Genomic DNA, 26,766 nt, shown 5'->3' with positions numbered 1-26,766 from the left:
TCCTTCCCGGTGTCCCCAAATGTCCCCGCAGCACCGGGCTGTGTGTCCCCTTCCCGTCCCCTCCACCCCCCTCGAGTCCGTGGTGGTGTCACCTCCTTTGTCACAGCAGGTCTGGCCCGGGAGGTCATTGTCACCCCCGTGTCCCACCCAGGAGGTCATTGTCACCCCCATGTGCCACCCAGGAGGTCATTGTCACCCCCGTGTCCCACCCAGGGGGTCCCCATCACCCCCATATCCCACCCAGAGGGGTCATTGTCACCCTCATGTGCCACCCAGGAGGTGATTGTCACCCCCGTGTCCCACCCAGGGGGTCCCCATCACCCCCATATCCCACCCAGAGGGGTCATTGTCACCCTCATGTGCCACCCAGGAGGTCATTGTCACCCCCGTGTCCCACCCAGGGGGTCCCCATCACCCCCATATCCCACCCAGGGGTCATTGTCACCCTCATGTGCCACCCAGGAGGTGATTGTCACCCCCGTGTCCCACCCAGGGGGTCCCCATCACCCCCATATCCCACCCAGAGGGGTCACTGTCCCACCCAGGAGGTCCCCGTCACCCCCCTGTCCCACCGAAGGGGTCACTGCCACCCTCGTGTCCCATCCAGGGGGTCACCATCACCCCCATGTCCCACCCAGGGGGTCACCGTCACCCCCGTGTGCCACCGCCACCCCCCCGCAGGCAGCTCAGCCCCCCCACCCCGGGCGTCCCCCACACGTGCACCGAACCTGCCAGTGCTCAGCGCAGAGAAAGGGGGCTTCTCACCCGGGTGGGGGGTGGGGGGTGGGGCAGCTGGACCCCCAAACCACCCCGTCAACCCCCCCCCATCCTCCCAGGCCCCGAAGGCACTGCCCCCCCCTGCCCCCCCGGCTTTCACCCCCCCTCCTTTCCAGGCTGGAGCAGGAAAGGGACCCTCCTGGCACCCCCCCCCCAAAGGGAGGGGCCGCTGCCAGCACCCGGGGGGGCACCGGACGCCCCCACTTACCGCGGGGAAACCACGCCTGGAGGCTGAGCGCCGCCTCGGGCCCTTTATTGGGTGGGGGGGACCCCCCTCTACCTCCAGGCCCCCCCTCTTTTCCTGCCCCCCCCCCCCCCTCCCCTCAGTCCTCCAGGTTGCGGAAAGCCGCCTGCATCTCCTCGTTGAGTTGGGCGAAGGCGGCCGTGATGTTGGCTTCACCGTCCTTCACCGGGTCCTGGGGACACAGGGGACACGGTGGCATCACCACCGCCACCACCACCACCACACCCCCTCCCAATGGGGGTCTCAGCCCCCCCCCCCCACCTTGAACTTCATGGCGCTCAGCTTGTAGAGGATGTCCCCCAGGTTCTCACGGATGGTGGCCCAGGTGACGCGGCGCTCACCCGGCCCGGTGGCCTCCACGGCGTGCCGCGCCAGCTCGTAGAAGGTGACCATGTTCTGCAGCATCCCCACCGTCTTGTAGAAGGGGCAGAACCTGGGGGGCAGGGGGTGTCGGGGGGGGTCAGGGCTGGAGCGAGGGGCCGGGGGGCTGCGGGGGAACGGGGGTACCTGTCGTAGGAGGAGTAGCCGTTCTGCTGGAGGAAGTCATCCTTGAGGAGCTTCGCCACCTCCAGCGTCACCTTGTCAGCCTCGGCGAGGGACGCCTGGGGGGACAGGTCTTGGGTGTCCATGTCCCCATCCTTATTCATTGTGTCCCCATCCCGTATCCCCATCCCATCCTTGTCCCACTCCATCCCATCCAATCCCATCCCCCATATCCTCATTCCATCCCACCCCATCCCATCCTCACCCCCATCTTCATCCCATATTCCCATCCCACTCCATCCCATCCTCATCCCCATCCCATATCCCATATCCCATATCCCATATCCCATATCCCATATCCTCATCCCATCCCATCCCCATCCTATTCCATCCCTCCCCAACCCATCCCCATCCCCATCCCCATCCCCATCCCCATCTCCATCCCCATCCCATCCCATCCCATCCCATCCCATCCCCATCCCCATCCTATCCCCATCCCCATCTCCATCTCCATCCTATCCCCATCCCATCCCATCCCAGCCCCATCTCCATCTCCATCTCCATCTCCATCTCCATCTCCATCTCCATCTCCATCTCCATCTCCATCTCCATCCCCATCCTATCCCCATCCCCATCCTATCCCCATCCCCATCCCCATCCCCATCCCCATCCCCATCCCCATCTCCATCCTATCCCCATCCCATCCCAGCCCAACCCCATCTCCATCTCCATCCCCATCCCCATCTCCATCTCCATCTCCATCTCCATCCCCATCTCCATCCCCATCTCCATCTCCATCCTATCCCCATCCCCATCCCCATCCCCATCCCATCCCCACCCCACATCCCCACCCCACATCCCCCTCCGCCCCACCTTGCCGACCAGCTGGACGATCTCGGCCAGCTCCTCCTCCTCCTGCAGGATCTCCCTGGCGCGGCTGCGCAGCGCGGGGAACTCGGGGTGCAGCCCCTCGTAGTGGGGCTCCAGCGCCCGCAGGTACCGGCTGTAGCTGATCAGCCAATTCACCGACGGGAAGTGCTTGCGCTGCGCCAGCTTCTTGTCCAGACCCCAAAACACCTGGGAACGGGGGACGGGGACGGGGGGGAGTTGGGGGGGGGGGTCCACACCGGGGTGGCGGTCCCCGAGGTGCCCCCTCTCACCTGCACGATGCCCAGCGTGGCCGAGGTGACGGGGTCCGAGAAGTCCCCTCCTGGTGGGGACACTCTGCGGGGGACAACGGGTGGTGGTGGTGGGTGGGGGGGTGTCGGTGGGGGTCCCCCACTCTCCCCCCCCCCACACACACACACTCACGCGCCGACGATGCTGACGCTGCCCTCGCGCGCGGGGGACCCCAGGCAGCGCGCTCGCCCCGCGCGCTCGTAGAAGGACGCCAAGCGCGCGCCCAAGTACGCCGGGTAGCCGCTGTCTGCGGGGTGGGGGGGACACCGGCGGCATCACCGGGGCGGCCGGAGCCCCTCACCGCGGCCTTGGGGCTGGCGGCGGGGTGAGGGGTTCCGCCCCGCGGCCAGGAATGGGGATGGGGGGCAGGTGGGGGGGGGGGGGGGGGGGGCGGCGCGCTCACCCGCCGGCATCTCGGCCAAACGCCCCGAGATCTCCCGCAGCGCTTCGGCCCAGCGGGAGGTGGAGTCGGCCATCATGCTGACGTGGTGGCCCATGTCGCGGAAGTACTCGGAGAGCGTGATGCCTGCGCCGGCGGCACGCGGCTCGCACGCTCGAGGTGTCGTGTGTGTGTGTGTGTGTCCCGGGCACACTCAGTGCGCGCTCCGGCGAGCACACGGCCACCCCTCTGCGCACCCACCCCCGCGCGTGGCCGGGCGCACAAGTCCTCGTGGCACGCGTGCACGCGCGTGAATGCTCACACGCATCCATGCACGCTCACCGCGCCCCCAACCCTCCCCGCCGCGGCGGTCCCCAGCGCACCGGTGTAGATGGAGGCTTCGCGGGCGGCCACCGGCATGTTGGAGGTGTTGGCCACCAGCGTCGTGCGCTTCATGATGGTCTCCGTCCTCCCGTCCACCTCCATGGTGAGCTGGGGACGGCGTCACCGTCACCGCTCGCCCACCGGCCCCCGCGGCGCCCAGCTGGCCGTCGCCCCCGCCGTCACCCGTCCCCACCTCGGGGAAGTCCCGCAGGACCTCGGACATCTCGTTGCCCCGCTCGCCGCAGCCCACGTAGACGATGATGTCGCTGTTGGAGTACTTGGACAGGGACTGGGAGATGACGGTTTTGCCGCAGCCGAAGGCGCCGGGGATGGCCGTGGTGCCACCCTGCACGCACCTGGGGACGGGGACGCGTGGGGACGGCCAAGAGCGGTGGCTGTGGTCCCCCGACACTGCCCCGCTACGTCCCCATGGAGGCGGGAGGGACCGCTGTCCCCATCCCCGTCCCCATCCCTGTCCCTCCTGGGGACCATCTGGAGCGAGTGTGACCCCCACAGTGTCACCCCACAGCCCTCCCACTGTCCCCTTCTTCCTTGGCAGGACTGTCCCCATCCCTGTCCCTTGTTCCCATCTCCATCCCCACTTCCATCCCTGTCCCCACCGCTGTCCCCCAACACCACCTCTGTCCTTGTCCCCACTCCCCATCTCCAGCTCTACCACCATCCCCACCCATGTCCCTCATCCCCAACTCCCCATCTCCAGCTCCATCCCCACCCCTGTCCCCATCTCCCACCCTTGTCCCCCGCCTGGTCCTGGTCCCGGTCCCTACGGGAAGAGGGCGTCCAGCACCCGTTGGCCCGTCAGCAGCGGGTGGTTCGCCGGCAGCTTCTCGGCCACGGGCCGGGTCTGTCTCACGGGCCAGACCTGCAGCATGGTCAGCTTCTCCGCGCTGCCCTGGAAGTCCAGCTCCAGCACCACGTCCTGCGGGGACGGGAGGGACGGGCAGGGCAGGGCAGGGCAGGGCAGGGCAGGGCAGGGAGGACCGGGGACCCCGACACCCATCACCGTGTCACCCCATCACCCCATCACTCCAACACCCACCACTGCAACACCCACCACCCCATCGCCCCACCACCCCAACATCCATCACCCCACCACCCATCACCGTGTCATCCTGTCACCCCATCCCTCCATCACCCATCACCCCAACATCCATCAACCTGTCACCCATCACCCCAACAGCCACCACCCCAACACCAACCACTCCATCACCCGTCACCCCACCACCCAAATATCCATCATCCCGTCACCCCGTCACCCCAACACCCATTGCTCCATCACCCCATCATCCACCACCCCGACATCCATCAGCGCATCACCCTGTCACCCCTCACCCCAACGCCCCAACTATCACCCATCACCCCACCACCCAAATATCCATCACCCCATCGCCCCACCACCCCAACATCCATCACCCCACCACCCATCACCATGTCATCCTGTCACCCCATCCCTCCATCACCCCAACATCCATCAACCTGTCACCCATCACCCCAACACCAACCACTCCATCACCCATCACCCCACCACCCAAATATCCATCACCCCGTCACCCCATCACCCCGCCACCCAAATATCCATCACCCCATCACCCACCACCCCAACATCCATCAACGCATCACCCCAACACCCATCACCTTGTCACCCGCCCCCCCTTACCGACACGCTGTAATGCCCGGGGGGCGCGATGTAGGTGACTGTGCCCCGGCTGCGTGGTGGCACCATGATCTTGTGCCGGATGAGCGAGTTCTCCATCACCGTCCCGTAGATGTCACCCCCGGTGACGTGGCTCCCGACCTGGCGGGGGGGTGACCATGAGGCTGCGGGACCCCAACGGGCCACCGTCCCCTCCGGGGGTGGCGGGAGAGGGGGTGTCCCCACGTCCCCGCATCGGGGCGCGCACCCGCAGGTCCTTGCTGGGGACGAAGTCCCAGGTGAGGTGTCGGGGCAGCGCGGGGACGTTGGTGCCCCGCGGGATGTAGATGCTGCGGGTGAGGTGGGCGATGTCGCGCAGCGGGCGCTGGATCCCGTCGAAGATGGAGCCCAGGATGCCGGGGCCCAGCTCCACCGAGAGCGGCTTCCCCGTGCGCAGCACCGGGTCCCCCACCCGCACCCCCGCTGCCCCCCGCGCTCAGGAAAGGACACTTCCGGATGGGGACGGGGACGGGGACGGGGGCAGCAAGAGGGGCAGGGAAAGATGGGGGGACGGGGCGGGATGGGGGGTGGGGGACAGGGAGGGGACAGGGCAGGATGGGGGGATGGAGGGGGCAGTGGGGCTGGGGGGGACAGGGAGGGGATGGGACCGGGGGACAGGACAAGATGGGAGGAGAGGGAGGGGACAGGGGGGCTGTGGGGGGGACGGGGGGACAGGACAGAGGGGACGGGAAACAGGACAAGATTGGGGAGACGGGAGGGGACAGGGAAGGGACAAGATGGGGACAGGGCAGGACAGGGGGTCAGGAAGGGGATGGGGTGAAGAGGACAGGGGGATGGGGGGGCTGGGAGGGACAGGAGGACAAGGGGGGACAGGGAAAGATGGGGGGACAGGAAGGGGGGGCACAGGGGATGGACAGGACAGGGCAGACAGGGAGGGGACAGGGGGCGACGGGGACAGGACAAGGTGACAGCAGAGGACGGTGGGGACAGGACGGGGCAGGGGGACGGGGGGGCACAGGAGGGGACAGGGCAGGGAGGGCAGGGCAGGACGGGGAGATGGGGGGACGGGGCGGGTGGGGGGGGACACCAAGGGGGGGGGGGCACAGGGGACAGGGGAGGACAGGGTGGCGGGGAGGGGACGTGGGGACAGGCGGTGTGGCAGGATACAGGTCTCCTCGTAGACCTGGAGGGTGGCCATGTCCCCCTCCAGCCGGATGATCTCCCCCACCAGCTCCGCGTGCCCCACGCGCACCAGCTCGTACATGGCCGCCCCCGCCATGCGGGTGGCCGTCACCACTGCGGGGACACGACACCGTCACCCCGACACCATCACCCCCCACCCGGACCCACCTCACCGCCACCCCGGCAACTCCTGTGTCCCCAACCCCGTCCCCTCCCCGGGTGCTCCCCCATCCCCGACCACTCTTCCCCCCCCTCCCAAACCCCATTTTTGGGGGACAAAAAGGCCACCGGCGTCCCCGTGTCCCCGCCGGCGGTACCAGGCCCCGAGACGCCGTGGACGGAGCCCAACAGACTCTCCCGCTCAGCCTCCGCCAGCCGCGGCTCCCCGGCCCCCTCCATGGTGTCCCCCACCACCCCGGTGTCACCGGCGTTATATGGGGCCGGTGGCCGTGGCGGGGGGGTGGAACCGGCCGGGCCCGGTGACGGCCGACATTGCGGGTGGGGGCTGTGTACAGTCAACAGCGGCCACGTCCCCTCCTGTCCCCGTTGTCCCCCCCCTCCGCCAGCCGCACCCTGGGGTGCCACACGCCGGCACGCGCCGGCACACACCGGCCTCTGCCCTGCTCAGGGTGACGGTGACACCCTCCCTCCCCCAGTGCCACCACCGCATCCCCGTCCCCTTCTCTATGAGGGAGGGGACCTGCCCCCCCTCCCATCCCTTGTCCCCACCTTTTGGGGTGTTCATACCCCCCCTGCGTCACCCACCACCCTCATTTTGGGGTCCCCCCCTGCAGTGTTTCAGGCACTGGGGGGGGTGATGGGGGTCCCAAGGGAGGCTCGGGGGGTCCCAGGGGGGCTCCATATGCCCCAAGGGGGTTCCTTGGGGGGGGGGGGGGACACACACCAGCAGCTGCCCCCACAGAAGCACCACAGAGCATTTTTGGCAGCCAGAGCAGGAAAACAGCAGCTGAGGACAGCCCAGAGCCACCGTCTCCCCCCTCTCAATGTCCCCAAAGTGTCACCTCCCCCCAGACAGAGGGGACAGTAGGACTGGGGGCCCCTGTGGAGAGCCAGGGAGGGGAGGTCTGCTCCCCCCCCCCGGGGCTGCACCCCCCTTTTCTCCCCCCTCCCCAGAGCCCGGGAAGCGGCAGCCGCCCTCAGCGCCCACGCCTGGCCCGCGGCCAAAGGAAAAAAAAAAGACATTTATTTAACAAAAACACATCAGGAGCAGCACTAAACACAGCGCGGGGGGGAAGGGGGGGGGGCGGGGGGAGGGGGAGCTAGGAGACCAGGACGCCCGCCGCGCTGCCCTTGGCCCCCGCGCCCTCGGGCCCCTCCTTGGGGGGCTGCCGGGGGTCGTCTTCCCCCACCAGGCGAATGTTGTGCTTCTCCCGAAACTCGTTGAGCTCCCGGCCCTTCGCCTGCAGCTGCTGCGTCAGCGACTCGATGATTTTGCTGATCTGGGGAAAAAAAGAGGGGAGGGGGCGGGGAAGAGAGAGGGGTCAGGGGGAGTTAGACAGGAGAGGGGTGAGGTCCCAGGGGGGCTCTAGGGGGTCCAAAGTGGGGCTCAGGGGGGCACCTGGAGTGGCTTAGGGGGCGTGGGGGGGCTCAAGGGTCTCCCCAGGGTGCTCAGGGGGTCACAGGTTCACAGGAGGTGCTTGTGGGGTCTCCGAGGGTCTCGGGTGGGCTCTGAGGGCCCTGGGAGGGTCCAGGGGTCCCAAAGGGAGTTCAAGGGGCTCTGGGGTGCCTCGGGGTGGGGTCTGCGGGGTCCCAAGGGGGGCTCATAGGGGTCCTGAGGAGAGGCTGAAAGAGTTGGGGCTGTTCAGCCTGGAGAAGGCACTGGGGAGATCTTATTGCGGCCTTCCATTGCCTAAAGGGGGCCTACAGGAGAGCTGGGGAAGGACTTTTTACTGGGACATGTAGCGATAGGACGAGGGGGAATGGCTTTAAACTGGAAGAGGGCAGGTTCAGATCGAACATTAGGAAGAAGTTTTTCACTGTGAGGGTGGTGCGGCACTGGCACAGGTTGCCCAGAGAGGTTGTTGAGGCCCCATCCCTGGAGGTGTTCAAGGCCAGGCTGGACGTGGCCTTGGGCAACCTGGGCTGGCGGGAGGTGTCCCTGCCTATGGTGGGGGGGTTGGAACTCCATGATCTTCAAGGTCCTTTCCAACCTAAGCCATTTCATGATTCAATGATTCTATGACTTTAGGGTCCCAGGAGGACTCTGGGAGTCTCGGGAGGTCCAGGGGCGGCTTGGGAAGTCCTAGGGGGTCCCAAAGGGGGCTCAGGGGGGTCGCTGGGCGGGCTGAGGTGGCTCAGGGATCCTGGGGGGCTCTGGGGGTCCAGGGGTGCCGGGAGTGGGGGGGGGGGGGCCTCACCTGCTCCTTGTTGTTCTCCAGGGCCGGCAGCACCTCCTTGACAGTTCGCTCCACCAGGATGCCGCCCACCATGCGGTAACACTTGCGCGTGGGATCCACCTCCCGCAGCGTCTCGATGACCAGGCTGGGAGGGAGAGGAGGATGAGGAGGGAGAGGAGGGAGAGGAGGGAGAGGAGGGAGAGGAGGGAGAGGAGGGAGAGGAGGGAGAGGAGGGAGAGGAGGGAGAGGAGGGAGAGGAGGGAGAGGAGGGAGAGGAGGGAGAGGAGGGAGAGGAGGGAGAGGCAGCGCAGGCCCCGGCGGCCCGGATCCCCCCCCGAGTCCCACCTGTGCTCGTTCAGCTCCAGCTCCAGCTCGGCCGCCTTCGAGGCCAGGCCCCGCTGCTCCTGCCGCAGCCGGTTGAACCGGGCCACCACCTGTGGGGACAGCGACGGTGACAGGGCCGGGACCGCCCGCGGGGCCTACCCGGGACCCCCCTCCCCGCTGCCCGGGGACCCCCCGCCAGGGCCAGGGCCCGGCCCGGCCCGGCCCGGCCCAGGGCCCCTCCCCCGGTTCCCGGCCCCCGCCCGGCCCCCTCCGCCGCCCCCCGACCCAGACCTGCTCCGCCGTCAGCGCTTTCCCTCCGGGGGCCGCCGCCGGCCGCCCCTTCGCGCTGTCCGCCATCTTCCCCCCCACCCCCTCACCGCGCCGCGGGCACCGCCTCTTCCGGCACAGACCGGAAACAGGGCGGGGTCCGCCCGGGCGCCATCTTGGTAGAGGGCAGCGGCGCTGGCGCCATCTTTGCTGCGGGCGCGGCTGGGGGGACTTTGCCCGCGTCCCCTCGGTGCCGCCGGAGGGGCATGTACGGGCCGGGGGGCGCCGGGGAGGCTTGGGGGGGGCGGGCAGGGGCAGGGGGGCAGTTGGGAGGCGCAGAGGGTTATCGGTGGGGGTGTGGGAGGGAGAGATTTGGGGTAAATGGGGCCATTGTGGGGGGGTGATGGGGCCTGGGGGCAGGTGGGGGGCTGAGGTGGGGCCGAGCTGAGGGAAATGGGGGGTGCTGGGGGCAGCTGTGGGGTGCTGGGGCAGTTGGGGTCTGGCCTGGGGCAGAGCTGGGGGCAGTTTGAGGGGTGCCGGGGGCAGTTTGGAGGGTGCTGGGGGCAATTTGTTGGTGCCGGGGCATTTGGGGTCTGGCCTGGGGCAGTTTGGGGGTAGTTTGAGGGGTGCTGGGGCAGTTGGGGCCTGGCCTGGGGTAGTTTGGAGGGTGCTGGGGGACAGTTGGGGGGTGCTGGGGCAGTTGGGGTCTGGCCTGGGGGCTGTGGGGCTGCAGGAGGGTTCTGGCCCATCACACTCCCCCACGGGCCCCTTTGTGGGGCCGACGCTGTCCCCTTCGCTGTGGGTCCCCCGGGGCCATGTGTGTGTCGTCGTCCCCCCGGCACTGGGACCAGGCAGCGGCCGTGACCCCCCTCCCCACCCCGGTGTCCCCCCGGCCCCAGGCTGAGCGTGGTGCCCCGGACCCCCCTGCGCTGCCTCTGCACCCCGAGACGCCCACACAGCTCCGGTACCGCGGGCAGGTACCCTGGGGGGACACAGAGGGGGGGGGCCCGCCTGTGGGGCTGCCGGTGTTCCCGGGACTGACGCCCGCACTGTGCCGCAGCCGGCCGCCCCGCGCCATGGCAGGTCCCCCGGGGCTGAAGCCGCTGGTGGCCGTGGGCCAGGTCACCTCCACGCCTGACAAGGAGCTGAACTTCGCTGCCTGCGCCGGGCTGGTGCGGGAAGCGGCCGCTCGCGGCGCCTGCCTCGTCTTCCTCCCCGAGGGATTCGACTACATCGGCTCTGACACGGCGCAGACCCTCAGCCTGGCCGAGGGGCTGGACGGGGACCTCATGGGACGCTACGCCACGCTGGCAAGGTACCGGGGGGCACCCGGTCCCGCAGAGCCTGGTGGCGGAGAGGGAGATCTCCGGGTGATGCCGGGTTCCCCCTGTCCCCAGGGACTGCGGTGTGTGGCTGTCCCTGGGCGGCTTCCACGAGCGTGGCCGAGACTGGCCCACCACACAGCGCATCTACAACTGCCACGCGCTGCTGGACCCCGCAGGTCAGAGTCCTCGGCCCTGCCCCGCCGACCTTGGGGGTCCCCAGACCCCCACAGACATCCCCCCTTTCCCCTCACACCTTCTCGTCCCCAGGTCGCCTGGTGGCCGCCTATAGGAAAACACACCTGTGTGACGTGGAGCTGGAGGGACGCGTCACCATGAAGGAGAGCAGCTTCACCAACCCCGGCACCGAGATCCTGGCCCCGGTCAGCACGCCGGCAGGGAAGGTACGGGGCAGACAGGCGCCTCTGGGGACCGCGAGGGGCTCCCTGGCACCGTGTCCCCTCCGCTGTCCCCCAAACCTCTGCCCAGAGCCCCCACGGGGTCAGGCGCCGTGTCCTCACTGATGTCCCCTCCTCATTCCCTCCAGCTCGGCCTCTCCATCTGCTATGACCTGCGCTTCCCCGAGATCTCGCTGGCGCTGCGCCGTGCCGGCGCCGAGATCCTCACCTACCCCTCAGCCTTCACCGTCCCCACGGGCTCGGCGCACTGGGAGGTGAGCTCAGCCCCCCCCAGCTCATCCCTTGTCCCCCCCCCACAGGGCTGGGGACACCCTGGGGGACTGTCAGATCGGGGCTGAGCCCTCACCCCAATGACCGAGCATGTGGGAGTGAATCCTGCTGCAGCCAAGAGGGGCAAATTTAAGATGAAAAGCCTCTTTTTTGGGGGGGTATTGAAAGGGGACGTGGCACAGCCAGCCTGGCTGCAGTGTCCCCACGTCTGGCAGCGACGTGTCCCCCCACAGGTGCTGCTGCGGGCCCGGGCCATCGAGAGCCAGTGCTACGTGGTGGCCGCCGCCCAGACCGGGAAAAACCACGAGCGCCGGACATCCTACGGCCACTCGCTGGTGGTGGACCCCTGGGGCGCCGTGGTGGCCCAGTGCCGTGAGGGACCGGGGCTCTGCTACGCCGAGATCGACCTTGACTACCTGCACCGCGTCCGCCGGGAGATCCCAGTGCATGGCCACCGCCGGCCCGACCTCTACGGCACCGTGGCGGCCGCAGGACTGGCGCCGGCGCCATGAGCCCCTCACCGGTGCTGTGAAATCCATAGCTGGGCCAGATCTGCTCCGTTTCAGACCGTTTCTCCCCAAAACACAGCAGCAAGAAGCACTCAGGGCTCCCCGGTCCCCTGTGCCACAGCCAGGAGGGTCATGCGTTCCCCCCCACCCCCCCTCTTTTTAGGCGTCCCCCCAAAGCCCCTGCGCTGCTGGGGGGGGGGTCTGGGGTCCCCCCCGGCACGGAAGGAAGGAGCCAGGCGCTGCGGTAGATGTTTATTTCAAGAAACCCAAAAGCTACACAGGGAATATGACCGTTATATTGAAGTTTAAAAAATACAGAAGTCACAGAAATTACACCAAGTTGTGCCAGAATCGTCCGTAAAGCGGAGGGGGCGGGAGGGGGACGCCGCGTGCCCCGGGGGGGGAGGGGGTCACACGCACCACAAGTGCCAGGGAGGGTCTGCACCCCCCCCCCCCAGCAGCTGAGCAGGGACGGGGAGAAAAACCACAAAACCAGGATGGAGCTGGAAAAAACTCACTGACCCCCCAAGGAGCAGTTGGGGGGGGGGGGGAAATAGGCCATTTTGGGGGCTCTCTGGGGACAAGGGGGGCCACATCCAAGGTCCGCACGCTGCCAGCCCCCCTGCGCCGCGTGCAGGCAGAGGCTGTGCTGCCTGCTGCCAGCAACAGGCAGAGACCGTGCCGCCCCTGCCTGCCCCTTGTCCCAGTTTGTCCCAGTCGCCAGCTGGAGAGGGGGAGGGACAGGGCCAGGCGGCCGCAGAAGGGACAGGCAGGGGATTTCGGGGCGTCCCTCGGCGCTGGTCCTCCCCCCCCCTCCCACGGCCCCCACAGGGGAGGGGGACACGAAGGCACATGGTCCAGGGGACACCGCGGGGACGGTTTTTACTCCTGAGAAACCCACTGAGGCAACGAGGGGGGGGGAGTTGTTTGAAGGAGAAATGGAGAGGGGGACACTGCCCACAGTGCCCCCCACGACGGTGACGCGAGGGCAGGAGAGGGACAAAGCCACCCCCAAACCTGGCGCTGAGCCCACCCCGGTACAAACACCCGCCGCCCGCCCCCACCCCCGGCGCCCCCCCAGCCCCGCCACTGACGCGCCCCAGGCAGGATTTTTGCCTTTTTTTGTTTGTTTGTTTTTAATGGATACAAAATAAAAGGAGGGGGGAGGGGGGGGAAGGAAAACGAAGCGAGAGAGGAGGTGACAGGACAGGGAGGGGGTGTGGGAACACGTAAGCCTCCGGCGCTCCCCGCGGCTCCAGCCCGGCTCCCACCCCAGAGTTGCCCAGTACCGGGCGGGGGGTTTCAATCGTCTTTTCCTTTTCTTTTAGGAAAAAAAAAAAAAACAAACAAAAAAAAAAGGAAACAAAACAAAAAAAAAAAAAAACAAACAAAAAACACAACAAAAAAGGAGAAGGAAAAAGCTTGGATCCCACCGAGCGGCGTCGGGCGTCAGGGCGCCGTCTGCAGCATCAAGTTCCTCAGGAGTTTCTGGCGCCCGACCTCGTAATCCTCCTCGTCCACATTGACCAGCAGTTTGATGGCTTCGTGGCCCACGGCTTGTTTGAGCGAGTCCGTGATGAAGACGCCCTTGAGGGCTTCCAGCAAAGAGCCGTTGATGTAATCGCGCCAGAACGCGTCGAGGTAGGTGAGCTCTGAGAATTTTATGTCACAGATGATGGAGCCCAGGTCCCGGGACTTCAGGATGGTGTTGGCCTGGTTGAAGCGCTCGAACTGGCGCTCCAAGGGGTCCTGCTTGTTGGAGAAGACGTTGCCTTGAAGCGCCGTCTCGTGCTGGCAGTACTCGGCTCGGACTCGCAGGCGGATGTCTGAGGGAAGCGGAGAGGGCGGTGAGCGCTCTGGTGTGGGGTCGGGAACCCCCAAAACCTCCCCCTCAAGTCCCCCCCCAGGAGGCTCTTACCGCAGGTCTGCTTCTCCTTAGGGTCCGGCGTCGCCGACTTCCTCCTCTTGCGCTGGCTGCTGAGGAGGGTCCTGCCACGGCCGGGCCTCTTGGTACAGATTTGGGGTCCCGCAGAGGAGCAGCAGACCACGGGGTGGTGGGGAGGCACTGCACGGGGAGAGGACGGAGGATGCTGAGCCCCCCCCACCCTCTCCCTGGGGACATCTCGGGGGAGCCGCTCCCCCCTCTCAAAGCTCCGGGGACCGCTCGCCCTCCAAATCTGCATTTGAGCACTTCTGCTCCAGCCCCGACACCAAAATTCAGCCCCCCCCTCCCTTCCCACACTGCTGCCACCTCCTGTTGTCCCCCCCCCCATCCCGGGACACTTGTCCCAAGGCAACCCCAGGAGCCCGCGCAAGTCCCGAGAGGGAACCCCAAATGGCACCGAACAGCCTCCCCACGGCGCTGCGGTTATGGGGAGGGCTGTAAAACCCCCCCCAAAAGTGTGGGGCTGGTGGCAGCGGGGCCAGGTGTCACTACAGCAGTGACAGAACCGTCACCGCCAGCCGCAGGCAAGTCCCCGCGCTCCCAGTGGCAGCCGAGGCGGCAGAAGCGGGACGGTGACGGTGGTCTGCCCGCGGGCGCCTGCACCCACCTGATTTATGGGGGTGGCCGAGGCCGTGCTCCGCCTCGCCGTGAGCTCGGGGCGTCACGTAGCGAATGGACGTCTCCTCCAGGTACTTGTCCACCAGGTCCGGACACACTGGAAGAGAGAGGGGACACAGGTCACGTTAGGGGGGGGAACACAGGTCCCTTTCAGAGGGAAGAGAGGGGGGACGGGTCCCTTTCGGGGGTAGCCAGGGCAGATCTGCCCCGACTCAGCGGGCGCCGAGACATGTTTGAGCCCCTGCGCCTCCCCCTGCGCGCGGCGGCGTTTCTCCAGCCAGTCCTCTCGGAAAAATCCCCGTTTGGGAGCCAAGCTGCCGGCGGCGGCAACGCAGGAAAGGCCATTTCCATGAGTTACCATAGATACTCCCAACACTCGGCCGCGGAGCAGCCCAGCATGCACGCGATCCCCTGGGAACGACTCCGGCCAAGGCGGGCAGCGCTTCCAACACCGCGCCGGCGCGGCACTGGGTTGTACGTACCTGGGCAATCGCTTCGACCAGCCCCATGTTCGTCCCGTGCTCCCCACACGAGCTCCCACGGCTCGTGGGGGGCTGAGCAAAGGTCTGGGGGAGCAGCCGCTCCTCCTCCTCCTCTTCCTCCTCCTCCGCAGCCCCGGCAGAGCGGAGCCAGGGGGGGAGGAAGGCAGCAGCTCCAGGTCCCCGGGACGGACCTGGCGGCTTGAAATGCTTTAGATAAACTGGCGCACACCCGGAACGTTGAGCCTACGTTATTTACCCGAATTTGGCATAACAAACCCTTCGAAGTCATGGCCTGGCAGGACGCAGGGTTTTGAGGAGCATCGAGCTGCTGAGCAGAAGCAGCTGCTGAGCAATTATGGGGTGTAACGAGTTATTTTTTTTTTTGAGGGCCATGACATTTTCCATGGGTTGTTTTCGTTCTGTTTGGTGAGCTCAGAGCACTGCCCGTCCCCGGGCAGGATCCCTCCCATCCCCGCCGGACCGAAGCCGGCCAAGGCTGCGGCTCTCCCCGCCTTCACCCGGCCGGCCCCGGCTGCGCTGAGGTGATTCGGGACAGGGGTTCACTCCTTTTCAGAGCCAGGAATAAGAACGAGGCAGGAGGAGACGAGACCTCCTGCCCCACTTTGGGGTCTGGGAGGACACGGGAACCAGAAACGAGAGCCAGCTCGTTAAGTCCGGCGGAGACTTCCTTTAACCGACCAACCCCTCCTCTTTAAATGCAAAGCGCTGCGCGTTATAAACCACGTGTGCGGTGCCTTTCTTACAGCTTTTTGCAATGCTATTTTTGTGCATTTAATTAAACCGTTTCCACCCAAGCGCAGCTGGAGACATCGCGGGAACGAGATCTCACGAGTACGGAGCATCGCTCCTCGCCAGCGTACGGAGACGCGAACGCCGACCTCCGCCTCCCCGACCACGTGGGTATCGCGCTTTAATATCAATCCATCCCACACCACCGAAAACCACCAAAACCTGACGTGGGGAGGGCTCGCCTGGCTCCAGCCGACCGAGGTACAGCAGCCGAGAGCCTCTTCGGTTTGGATTTTTGCGTGAAACAAGCAAAAAGCTGCTCAAGAACACAGAAATAATGGTGTGACACCCCAAGACCCCTACACGAACTGGGGAATGCAGAGCCGCGGATCCATCCCTGTGCCCCATGGAACCGACATCTCAGGAAACCTCCCCGAATCCGAGCGCCGCACAGCTGGGCCCTGTAACGCGCCTGCCCGCCGCTTTCCCTTTTCCTCTAGTTTTTCTTGGCTTGCTGCGGAGGAAGCGCGCTGGAAGGTTACACCAGCGCTGACCCTCGTAAACAGCCACCTCTGCCTGTTCGCACCCGTCGGCGGTGCCGGCCGCGCCGAGAGGGGCTCTGCCGGCACATGGGGCAGCGAGCGTGCTCCCGGCTCCCAGAAAAGGTCAGATAATGGGAAAATCACCACGGCGTCTGGTCTGAGCCTGCACGGGCCGGGGTGTGGGTGCAGGCAGGGCTGCTGCCGTGCTCGTGCTCCGTCCCACGAGGTCGAGCAGCGCTGGACGTCTCTGGCGTTTTGGGGCGGCACGAGGCAGCAGCATCCCCGTCCTCTCCCCGATGTTGATTAAGAAGTGACTGAGCAAAAACCCCGTTAATTTTAAGCCGCCCGATCCAGTCTGCCGCTGGCGGGACAGAGGTGACACGGGGCTCGGTGACAGCCCCAGCTCGCAGGGTTTGTTCACTCCGGTACTGCCATCCCTCCTCTCACCCCCCCCCCCCAAAAACAGGGAGATTTAGCACCTGCCTCTACTTGCGCTCACCGCTTTGCCAAGTGCTGGCGGGGAACAGCACCGCTGCCCACAGTTGCGAGCAGAAACTGGGGAGACTCAGCAGCCTGGAACTGCCAAGCAAGCCCAATTATCTTAATTTAAAGAGAAGATGCAAATTTCAGAGGTCAAATCCTGCAGGAGCAGCTGCCTTACACAGCCCCGGCAACAAGTGCGCTCTCCTTTGCGACTCCTCCAGTTCTGGTTAATCGGGGTTAGGCTCCTTGAACTGTAAATCGAGGTTTTTCATCAAAAAAAGGCACGGGGCCGAGCTGGCGGAGGGCAGGGGGTCAGCTCAGCCTGGCAGCTCCATGAAGCGACCGAAAACCCACCAAGTTATCCAGATCCGAAGGGTCGGGTCACTGCTGGGATCTCCGAGCCACGAGAGAGAGGGGAGGGGGGTGAAAGGGGCAGCCAAAAGAGGGTTTGGGGCACCTCACTGGAAAATGGGCGGAAAAAAGTCTGAATTTGGACACGGGTTTCTCACTCTGGCCCCTCTGCGTACCACACACCGCAGGACCGACAGCACCAGCTCGGGGGGGGGACACCAGTCGCCTTCCCAAACTCGTCTCACCCCCGAGAAGAGGAGCAGGGTTCCCCCGCCAACGGCACGTCAAGCACAGCAGCCACGAGCTTCCCCGGACCCTGCCGGCTCCTTCTCGCCCCCCACCCCCGGCGCGGCTCTGAGGCCACCCACGGCACCTCGTGAGACTTTGGGCCAAAAGGAGCATTACCCTAAAAACTGGAGACGCACAGCAGGAGCTGGGAGAGCCGGGAGTCACCGAGCTGCACAGCATGCAGCAGGAATCCCGGTTCTCTGCCGCTAAAGGAAGGAGGAGACTTCGGTTCTTGCCAGAAACGAAACGAGGCTTTAAGCCCCCAAAACTGTGCGTGGGCACTTGCTAAAACCCTATGAAATACCCGTTTGCCTTCCCTGCCGGCATTTCCCCGCTGTTCCAGCAGCCGGTTGTCCTTACAACCCTCAGGTTCCTTTAACCACCGCACCTGCCGGGCGTCAGCGAGGAGAAACAGGAGAATAACGAAGTGAGCTTCGTTAGGGAGTGGTCCCGGGCTACCAATGGCGTCACTTACCAGCCCGTCGCCTCTTGAGGGTGACGTACGGCAGCAGGTCGTGGCGAGTGATGATCCGCAGCAGTTGCAGCACCTGTCGGAAGTTGGTCTCGTCGCAGCGGCCCTGCCGCTCCAGCGCCAGCAAGAAGTCCCGGCCGCTGCGGATCATCCCCCTCTCGTAATCGTCGATCACGTCCACGAAGAGGAAGGAGAGCACCCGCACGTCCCGGTGGGTCAGGTGGGTGCCCACGATGTCGAACATGCGGTGCAGGCTGTACAGCCCGTGCTCCCGGTCGCCCTGTTCCTCCGGCCAGGCTTGCGCTCGGCTCCGTTTGAAGGCGGCCATCTTCCACCGCTGCCGGCACGCGCCGAGCCGGCGGCTCCTCTTCGCACCGCAACCCTAGAAGACAAAGAGGGCCAACAAGCTTTAATCCCGGCCCCATCGAGACTCGGTTAAAAACCCCACTCTGCGTCCCTCCACCACACCTCCACGTTCAGCGGCGACTCATCCTCTCCTCTGCCGGAGCATCTAGCCCCAAAAATCGAGGGTTGGGTACCAGACGGATGGCACCGGGCTCTGCCAGCACCGACAGGGCTCTGCCACGTTAACTTATGACCCCAAACCCCGTCTGGCAGAAACACCTACGAGCTATGGGGCTCCAGACCGTGACACAGGCAAGGACCGATGTCCTCCCCCCCAGCAAAGCCGAGCAGGCAGCTCGACAGCCTAAACCCTCCACCGCCGCACCAGCGGGCGCTAGCCGCACAAAGCCATTCGGCGCAGCCACCGGTATCATGCCGAAACATCAAGGGAGAAGGGAATCAGCCGCTCGGCAGGCCCCGACCTGCTCGGCTTCAAAGCCAGAGGAGAGCAAGCCTTGTCAGACTGGCTTCAGCACCCGACTCAGGGCTCACCCTCCCCGCCTCAGCAGGTTTCTCACCCGGTTACGGCCCCCCCCGGCGAAGTTCCTCATGGCTCTGCAGTCACCCGGCTCTCTTTCAGCAGCACCGACACCTTTGTTTCTTCCCCGAGAGCTGTGGGGAGTCACGCACACGGCTGACGAGAGGAGGGACCCGCAGGAATCCTGGCCCTTGCCTGGCCTCCTTCGGGGACCAAACACTGTCACAGCGAAGCGGGTGACATTAAGGTGTCCCGTGCCTGGGGACGGCACCGTGCCACCGCAGAGTCAGCCACGAGACGCTGGGAATCGGTGACGAGCCGTTTGGCAATGCCAGTCACTTGGGGCACGTGGAGATTGGGGTAGGAGTGAACTGCGCGGCGCTGGGAACGCGCTGGGGCACTGCGTGGACCCAGGGTACCCCCAGAGCTACGCGGAGGGACCTTGGGACCCCCAAAACGCATTTAAGCGCCTGCAGTGCATCTCAGGCTCGAGGCTGGTGGCAAAAGGGCACCTGCCCCATGCGCACCCTCGGCGGGCCGGCACGTACAGGGGAGTCACACTGGCCCTGCATCACGGTTATACCCTAAAACGACGGCCCCTCGTTAGTGTAACCGGGTCAGGAGTCCTCCGGCCCTGCGGGATGCCGGACCAGCGCCTGCAGGAGAGCGGGGATCGCAGTGCGGTACCATCCCTGGAGTTCTCCGGGCAGGGTCCGGCCCCGCGGTCAGTGGCTCTGCTCCGTGCGGCACCGGGCCACGGCTCCCTCTCCCCCCGCCGAGAGCTCACCCCAGCCCGGCGTCACCACGGAGCGGCTTTGCTTGGTTACGGTTCCCAAAACAGTGAGGCAACGGCGGCGTAAACACGGGACACCGGCAGGAATCTCCGGTCTATTCCCAGCACAGCCGGTGACTCACGCTCTGGCACCGGGCAGGCGGGGGAACGCGGAGCCCTCGATGGGGCCCGTCGGCCACCAGTGCTGTGGGAGAGTTTTAATTCCTATCATAAAATGCAAATAGCTTAAATCAAAATTGTGTTGAGTGACTGCTGCTCCGAAAACAGTCTGACGCGGCTCTGACTACTCCAGCTGGGGGAGAGAGGGCAATATATACCGCACAGCTTCGCCTGCAAGTAGAAAAGTCGTATCGATACAGCTTCTAGTGAAGATATTTCTTGGTACAAACAGCCTGTAGCCAGGAGAGGGGGGAGAAACGTCTGGTTCTTCTTCAACAGCTCCTCCTGCGCCGGGAGCTGAGCCACATCAGCTCCACGGAGGAGCCGGAGAGCGCTGGGCCGCAGCCCGGCACATCCCGGCAGAGGGAACGGACTCCTCCGGTCTCGTAAGCCCTGTGAAAGCCACATTATGTATGGAGGGGCCTTTACCAGGAGCTGTGGCTGCGTCACAACAGAATATCAAGTGGCAGCACCCCGGCAATTGCACAAACACGGAATAAAAGTGTAAAAAAAAAGAAAAAAAGAAAAATCAAGACAAACACTCTTCGTCCTGATGGTCACTGTCGTGAGCAGAAAAAAAAAAAATCACTGAGAGCCACCAAAGCGTTTGCCGAAAGCCACATTTCAAGCTGACGGTAAAGCCCCTGGCGCTCCTCGGTTGCATCCAGACCTGTTCGGTGCTGTGGCACCAGTGTCGACCAGTGAATGAACCCACGGCCGGGCGGCTCAAGTGGCCGCCGGCCCTGCTCAGCCGGCACCCGCGGCTCTCCCTCTGCCCCGGGGTTTTGCAGCGGGAGCTGTAAATATCCCTGCACAAAGCAAAACACCCAAGAAAGAGGCAGGAGCGGTGCAAGGCGAGGTCTCTGCTCTCTTCCCCGTGTCCCGTAAGCAGCTCTGCGATAAAAAGACGGAACGCAAACCCGCACGCCCACATATCAGCTAATTGCCTGGCTGTTTACACCACAACATCGTCCCGCGGCAGCCCCAGAATCCCGACCTCTGTCCCCAAAGCAGTGCCCATTCCACCTGCACCGCACCACAAAACCGGGAGGAACCACCCGAACCTGAGCCACGGCGAGTGCCGGGAGCCGCTCCCCGGGACCCTTCTTTTGTAGCATTTCACTTAAAACAGCTCGTTTTGCTGCAGTCGGGTTTGCCAAGCACCGAATTGCACAAACCCCAGGCAGAAATTAGGCAGACGCAATCTTTTGATTATTTAGTGCCAACCACCCTGGAGTTACATTGCATTTTTTTCTTCCAGAGAGGGGAAAAAAAAAAAAAAAAAAAAAAAAAGAAAAAGCAAAAGCTATTTGACATTGTGCTGCCTAAACACACCACGAAGAGATTGAGCAGAGCAGACGCTCTGGGGGGACGGGGGGGACGGGGGGGACGGGGGGGAAGTACTGAGTCCCGGGGGGCAGCTCCTTACAGCTGCACCACCCAAAACCACAAAAAGCTGTTTAAATTTATTTTCAAGCAGGGGATTCCAGCGCCCGCTACTTGGAAGAGATCCCTGCTTCCCCTCGCCTTTGGCTCTCCTCCCACCTTAAACCCACAGGATCGGAAGGCTGTAGCGCTTTGCTGCGCACGTACATTTAAAAAAAGAAACTTTAAAATCCTTCGATTTTCCTCAAGGGATGGCCCCATCGTGAGTGTATGGAGCAGAAAAGGTCTCCCAGCAGAAGGTGAGGAGCTGCCCGCGTCCCGGCTGGCCGATCACGCCGTGGCTCTCCCGTTCCGGGGCAGAAGCGACGAGACCCCACAACGGGCATCCCCCGAAGACCGCTGCACCCCGGCGCAAACGAGCAGCACATCACAGCTGCTCAGGAGGAGACCTTCCGCGGCGCTCCAGGATCATTAAAATAATTTAAGGTGAACAGGAAAAACAAGCTTTTGGTGCCTACAAAGCTCTGCAGTTAATCGGTCCGAGCCTTACTCAAACATCTGACTTAATCCATGCGGATGCTGGGGGTTTTTGCCACTGAAGTTCAGTTAAATACCGCAAAAACCCACCTCCTGACAGCACATTCCCGCCCGGATGGGTACGGAAGTCACAAATACCAACTTCCAAGTTGAAATTTGGCTTGGAGGTGAATTTTTTTTCCTATCCCAGCCTCCTCCGTCCTGCCGCTTGGCGCACCGCAAACAGATGCGAGGGAGACACCTAGTCGCGTTTTCGCTGCAGCCCAGATCCGATCCTGCCCAACTCGGCGTTGACCGGCCGCGGCAGAGCCGGATGAAGGGCGCTGCACAGCCCCAGGCAGAACCAGAACCAGGCAGAACCCGAGCACCAGCTTTCCCCAACGCGCTGCATTACCAAAGAGAAGGAAACGCAAACAGAAACAAACAGCCGAACGCTTTGGTTTCACCGCCCCAGCAGCAGTTAACCAGATTTCTTCCTCTCCTCTTCAGACACCTTCAACACGAAACTGCTTTTGGAAAAGGCAATTAGTCCCAAGTCGTTCCGGCTGCTCGGCTCGCCCCAGCTCTCCTCCCGACAGCTCCTGCAGTCGCCGCCACGCTGAACACGTTTTGTCCCCTCTCCTTCCTCGGGAAAGGGCTCGGCCGCCCCGCAGCACACCGCAGGCACACGGCGAGCAGAGGGCACGGATCCCGTCCATCGGGACGGCAGTCCCGGCCCCGAACCTCCACCTGCAGCCGGATCCTCTCCCAGGAGCCCAGGATCGTGCCGGATGGGCCACCAGCTCAGGAGCCGCTCGCCGAGGCTGCTTTTTTGTGGGACCAAATACCCGGTGACACGGCTGGCAAATCTTGCCGATTCCTGGGCCGGCAAATGGATGGGACACTGCCTGCGGTGACAGTGCTGCGGTCAGCCCGATGCCTGTCCCAACACTCGTCATCCCGAGGCATCACACCCACAGGACAGGTAACCTCAGCTGACAAACTCGCTACGGGACAAGACAGATTAACGAGAAAAGTGGGGATAGAAACAGTTCCTGCTGGGCAGAGGACGAACCGATCAAAGGGAGCTGAGAAGAAATAAGATTAATCCATAATTGTCCTCTTTGGAGGGTTGGTTTTGTTTTTTTTTTGTTTTTGTTTTTTTTTTTTTTTTTTTGACCTTCCCTCTGTAGCACTTTGTATCTGGGTCAGCGGGTCTGAGCCGGTACGATGACACCCGTAGGGCAAAAAAAGATCCCAAACCCACCACTAAGGACAGCAAACCCACCGGTCCCAGCCCAGCGGAACACACTTGATGTCACCGGCAGACGAGGAACGTGAAGGGCCATCCCCGGACACCCCGCGGCAGGGAAGGCCGGAGGAGGAGGAGGAAGAGGAGGAGAAGGAAGCGTTCAGCCACGCTGTGTCACCGGACAAAGTATTTGTAACCCCACGGGAACGAAGGTTCTGCCAGCAGTTGTTTCAGGGGAGGATCGGGGGGGGGTCTGTTGGCGCACAGGTTTAGTTCGGGGAGGGGGATTTTTATTTTTAAGTGCAGAAAGAGCTTTTTCACTTCCATTCATCCCCCCCTCGTCTAATTCCTGCCACTTCCATTAATCCCCCAACCTAATTTCTGCCACTGAGCGGCAGCTACAGCCTTGATTTCACACGCCGCTAACGCCCGCCCCGACCGGCACTGGCAAAGGGACCTCGCAGAAACACCCCCCGCCAGTTACTACCGGGGTGCCAAAACGAAGCACCACCACTAGCCGGGAACAACGCCCGAGCCACCACACGCCGACCGGGAAAAGAGGAAAATCCTAAATAAAATCCCAAAGCTGGAAACTCCCAGCAGCACCACTGGCTCTCCCCGAACCTCCCCTACGCCAGCACGTAACTGGGACGCACCGCCACCGACGTCAGCCGGGGCTTTGCCGATCTCACCCTTTTCATGAGCAAAACGATGCCTGATCGGGATTCACCCGCAGCCACGCTTCCCAAACTTCCCCGAGCCGGGACAGTGAGCCCAACCACAGTTATTAACACACACAGGCGACCACCGGACCCGCGATACCAATCCCAGCAAGGCCGGGCTGCACGCGTGGAGGACAGCCTCTCCCAGTCTGTCGCGACAGCACAAAGCTCACACACGCAGCTCCTCACAGGAGAGGAGGGATGGGCGAATCGTTAGTACATCAGAGGGGGAAAAAATACATATAGGAACACCCACCTTAGCGAGGAGCTCGTCTGGTCTTGCTTATATCCACGATTCAAACAGCAGCCAAGCGAGAGTGTTTTTAAGAAGTCTTCTATCCCCTTCTCTCCTTAACTTTTTAAATAAACTACAACAAAACTGCAGAAGCTCCTACAGAGTTTCACGTATGGCTCTTGCGGCGGGGAAGCCAAACTTCCAGAGTCGGGGATCGGCGGTCAGTGTTAAAGCTGGTTGACTTGCCAGAAGCCACCCAAATTTATTTATTTTTTTCTCCCAAAACCTTCTTTTTTTTTTTTTTTCCCCCCCTACTTAATAATTTATTGACACGGGGAGGAGGAAAAGCAAAGTCCGGAACCCACCCTGCGCTCTCTAGGCCATTTCTTTTTTCGAAGACACCATTCCTGAAGAACTGACTCCCCTGTTCCCTTCTTACCAGCAGTTCTTAAGGCCGCCCTCCCAGACCCAGGCGACGGGCAGGGTGCTCAGAACACCTGAAACCTCGATTTGCTTTCCGAGTATAGCAACGCCTCCAGAAACTGGACCGGGTTAAGTGATACACCTTAATAAAAGAGCCAAGAGAAGGTCATCTGAACTGGGTTATTCCTTTAAAATTCAGCCCATACCTTCTCCTTGGCGCCTACCCACAATCAGCGCGCTCGCCTCCTCCCCACCGGCTGATCTCCCAGGAGAGCCGGGCCCTGCGCAGGGGCGCTCCGGCCCAACCCGCCCTACCTTTGTAGCACACACCAAAAAAATAAAAACTGGGGACTCGCCCAGAATTACACCCTAAAGCTCCCCAAAAAATACAGCACGAAATCCCCCAAAAGGGGGTTAAGCTGCCGGCGGCCACGGCTTGGCTGGGCCGCTCGCTTCTTCCCTCCCCGTTACCGGCCCCCGCCGCTCCCGGGCCCTTCCCCGCACCCCTTTTTTTTTTTTTTTTAAGCCTCTCGGTCGGAAGTGCCGCAGCCGCCGCGCGGGGACGGCGCCGTTCTGCCCCGCGAGGCCCCGGGAGCGGCGGGGAGGGGAGGGGGGGGGGGGGAGGTCGGCGGGGAGCGGCTCGGCCCCGCGGCCACGGCACTGCGGCCCCCTTTAGGCCCCCATCCCCCGGGCACCCGAGGCCTCTCCTGCGCTGCCCCTGCCCGGTACCGGCCGCGCTGAGGGGAGGTTGTGGGAGGGGGGGCGGCCTAGGCCCGGGCCCGTCCCCTCACCCGCAGGGACCGCCGAGGCCTTCCCTCACGCCGCCCCCGCCATGCCCGCCGGCTCGGCCCCCCGCTCCGCTGATGACGGCCCCGCTGGCGTCTGCGGGGCTGCCTGGGCTGAGGCGCCGCGGCCTCCCCGTCACAGCCGGCCCAGCCTCGGCGCCGCCATGTTGGCTCCGTCCGCTCCGCTCCCCGCTCGCAGGCGGCCGCCGCGGCTCCGGAGCGACGCAACATCCGGGGACGAGGCCCCGCCCCCTGGCGCCGGGCGAGCCCCGCCCACTTCCGGGCCACGCTCACCTCTGCGCCTTCACTCCCGTTGGGAAAGCAGGGGAGGGCGCCGCCCTGTTGGATAAGGGCGGGAGGGCGGGTTCATCCGGGTCACCGGCCGCCGGCTTCAGCGCCCTTCAGGAGTGTGGGCGAGCGGCCGCCATGTTGGGCGAGGGCAAGCTGGCAAGGCCGCCACGCCCTTAGGCCACGTGGGCGCGCGGCCGCCACCTCGGGAGCGGGCAGGCGGGGCGGGCCGCGCGCGGCTTCGCGCCCGTTGCGGGCCACGCGGGGGCGCCGCCATCTTGAGTGCGGGCAGAGCCAGGGGAGGGGTGTGGGGGGTGTCTCTCAGGTGGGGGGGGGGGGGGTCCGTGAGGTGGGGGGGGGGGCGCCGGGAGGACGGGGAGGCCCTTGGGGGGGGTTGGCTGGAGGGGGGAGGGGGGAGGGGGGGGGCTGAGGGCGGGGGGTCCGTGGGCACCGGGGGGGGGGGGGCCCTGTGGACACGGGCGGTGTCCCCCCCCCGGATAAGGGCTGTGGCGACGTTCGCCCTTCGCCCCGTCCCGGTCCCACGGCCCCTCCCCCCCCTCCACGCCCTCCACCTTTGCCCCCTCCGGGGCGGGGCCGGGAGTGTGTGTCCGTCCCCGTCCCCGTCCCCGTCCCCCCCCCGCCGCCACCGTGGGGGCGGGGCGCTCGTGCCACGCGCGGGCCGCCGCCGCCGCGGGGTCCCCCGCCTCGGCACCCAATTAGCGCTAATTAGCGCCGGCACGCGCCGGGGTGGCGTCCCCGCGGGGGGGGGGGGGGGGGGGGGAAGGGATTGATGGTGATGGTGATAACGATGATGATGATAACGATGGGGGGAGTCCCCGTGGGTGGCCTGGAGGGGGGGCGGGGGGGGGGCCCCGGGGGGGCCGAAGGGGGTTATTGGGCGGGGGGGGGGGGGGGGGGCAGTGGTCAGGATGGGGGGTCGGGGGGGGGGGTCAGTTCCCGGGGGCAGCGGGGGGGGGGGGGGGGAGGGGGCAGGATAGGGGGTCGGTGGGGGGGGGGGGGGCAGTCCAGGGGGGTCGGTGGGGCAGAACGGAGGAGTCCGGGGGGCAGTTTGGGGGGGTCCGGGGGGGCACAACGGGGGGTTCTGGGTGGGCCGTGGGGGAGGATCGGGGGTCCGGGGGGGGGGGGGGGCAGTGGGGCAGGATGGGGGGCAACAGACGGGGGGGGGGGAGTGGGCAGAACGGAGGAGTCCGGGGGGCAGTAGGGAGGATGGGGGGGTCCGGGGGGGGGGGGCAGTGGGGAGCATCGGGGGGGTCCGGAGGGCATTAGGGAGGATGGGGGGGGGGGGTCTGCAGTGGGGCAGAACGGGGGGGTCAGCGGGGGCACATTGGGGGGGGGGGGACGGGGGACACCGGGCGGGGGGGGGATGAGGGCGGAGCGGGGCCGGGCGGGGAGCGGGTGAGTCAGCGGGCCCCCCCCCCCCCGCCCCCCGCCCCCCCCGCCCCCGCCGTGCCTTCCCCCCGGGCGGCGCCGCGCCCCGACACTGCCCGACCCGCTCCGCTCCGCTCCGCTCCGCTCCGCCGTGAGTACCACCAACACGGGAGGGGGGGGGGACACGACCCCCCCCCACACACCTTTTGGGGAGGGGGGACAACCCCCTCCCC

General features: G+C 65.1%; 3 protein-coding genes across 4 annotated transcripts; 1 reads left to right on the top strand and 2 right to left on the bottom strand.

The window, feature by feature from the left end:
* Positions 1–1,100: 1,100 nt before the first annotated feature.
* Positions 1,101–6,702, bottom strand: LOC309682015 (V-type proton ATPase catalytic subunit A-like; the record flags this gene model as incomplete). Its single annotated transcript, XM_082496028.1, has 14 exons — positions 1,101–1,193; positions 1,283–1,454; positions 1,529–1,623; positions 2,378–2,581; positions 2,665–2,728; positions 2,816–2,930; positions 3,087–3,209; positions 3,446–3,554; positions 3,640–3,802; positions 4,235–4,386; positions 5,125–5,262; positions 5,369–5,583; positions 6,289–6,417; positions 6,621–6,702. 14 exons carry the CDS (start codon positions 6,700–6,702, stop codon positions 1,101–1,103), a joined length of 1,854 nt encoding a protein of 617 aa, XP_082352154.1.
* A 783-nt stretch (positions 6,703–7,485) lies between these two features.
* DEDD (death effector domain containing) lies at positions 7,486–25,048 on the bottom strand. Its single transcript, XM_082495910.1, has 8 exons — positions 23,670–25,048; positions 17,706–18,084; positions 14,324–14,431; positions 13,690–13,836; positions 13,272–13,597; positions 9,006–9,094; positions 8,682–8,805; positions 7,486–7,763 (listed from the first exon to the last, which is right to left on the bottom strand). The coding sequence occupies exons 2-8, from the start codon at positions 18,028–18,030 to the stop codon at positions 7,584–7,586; spliced, it is 1,299 nt and encodes a 432-aa protein (XP_082352036.1). The 5' UTR covers positions 18,031–18,084; positions 23,670–25,048; the 3' UTR covers positions 7,486–7,583.
* NIT1 (nitrilase 1) lies at positions 9,478–12,733 on the top strand. Of its 2 annotated transcripts, XM_082496013.1 has the most exons (7): positions 9,478–9,519; positions 10,151–10,228; positions 10,312–10,566; positions 10,649–10,752; positions 10,844–10,977; positions 11,121–11,246; positions 11,496–12,733. In XM_082496013.1, coding segments are annotated over exons 1-7 (978 nt in total). In that variant the 5' UTR covers positions 9,478–9,517; the 3' UTR covers positions 11,775–12,733. The 2 variants fall into 2 exon arrangements, with proteins under 2 accessions (XP_082352139.1, XP_082352140.1); XM_082496014.1 differs by lacking the exon at positions 10,151–10,228 and having other exon boundaries at positions 9,485–9,519.
* Positions 25,049–26,766: the final 1,718 nt, after the last annotated feature.

The sequence above is a fragment of the Vanellus vanellus genome (assembly GCF_965231255.1).
Source record: "Vanellus vanellus genome assembly, chromosome: 27".
Classification (NCBI taxonomy): domain Eukaryota; kingdom Metazoa; phylum Chordata; class Aves; order Charadriiformes; family Charadriidae; genus Vanellus; species Vanellus vanellus.
Note: the sequence above shows the minus strand (reverse complement) of the source record. Positions and strands in the feature narration are given on the sequence as shown.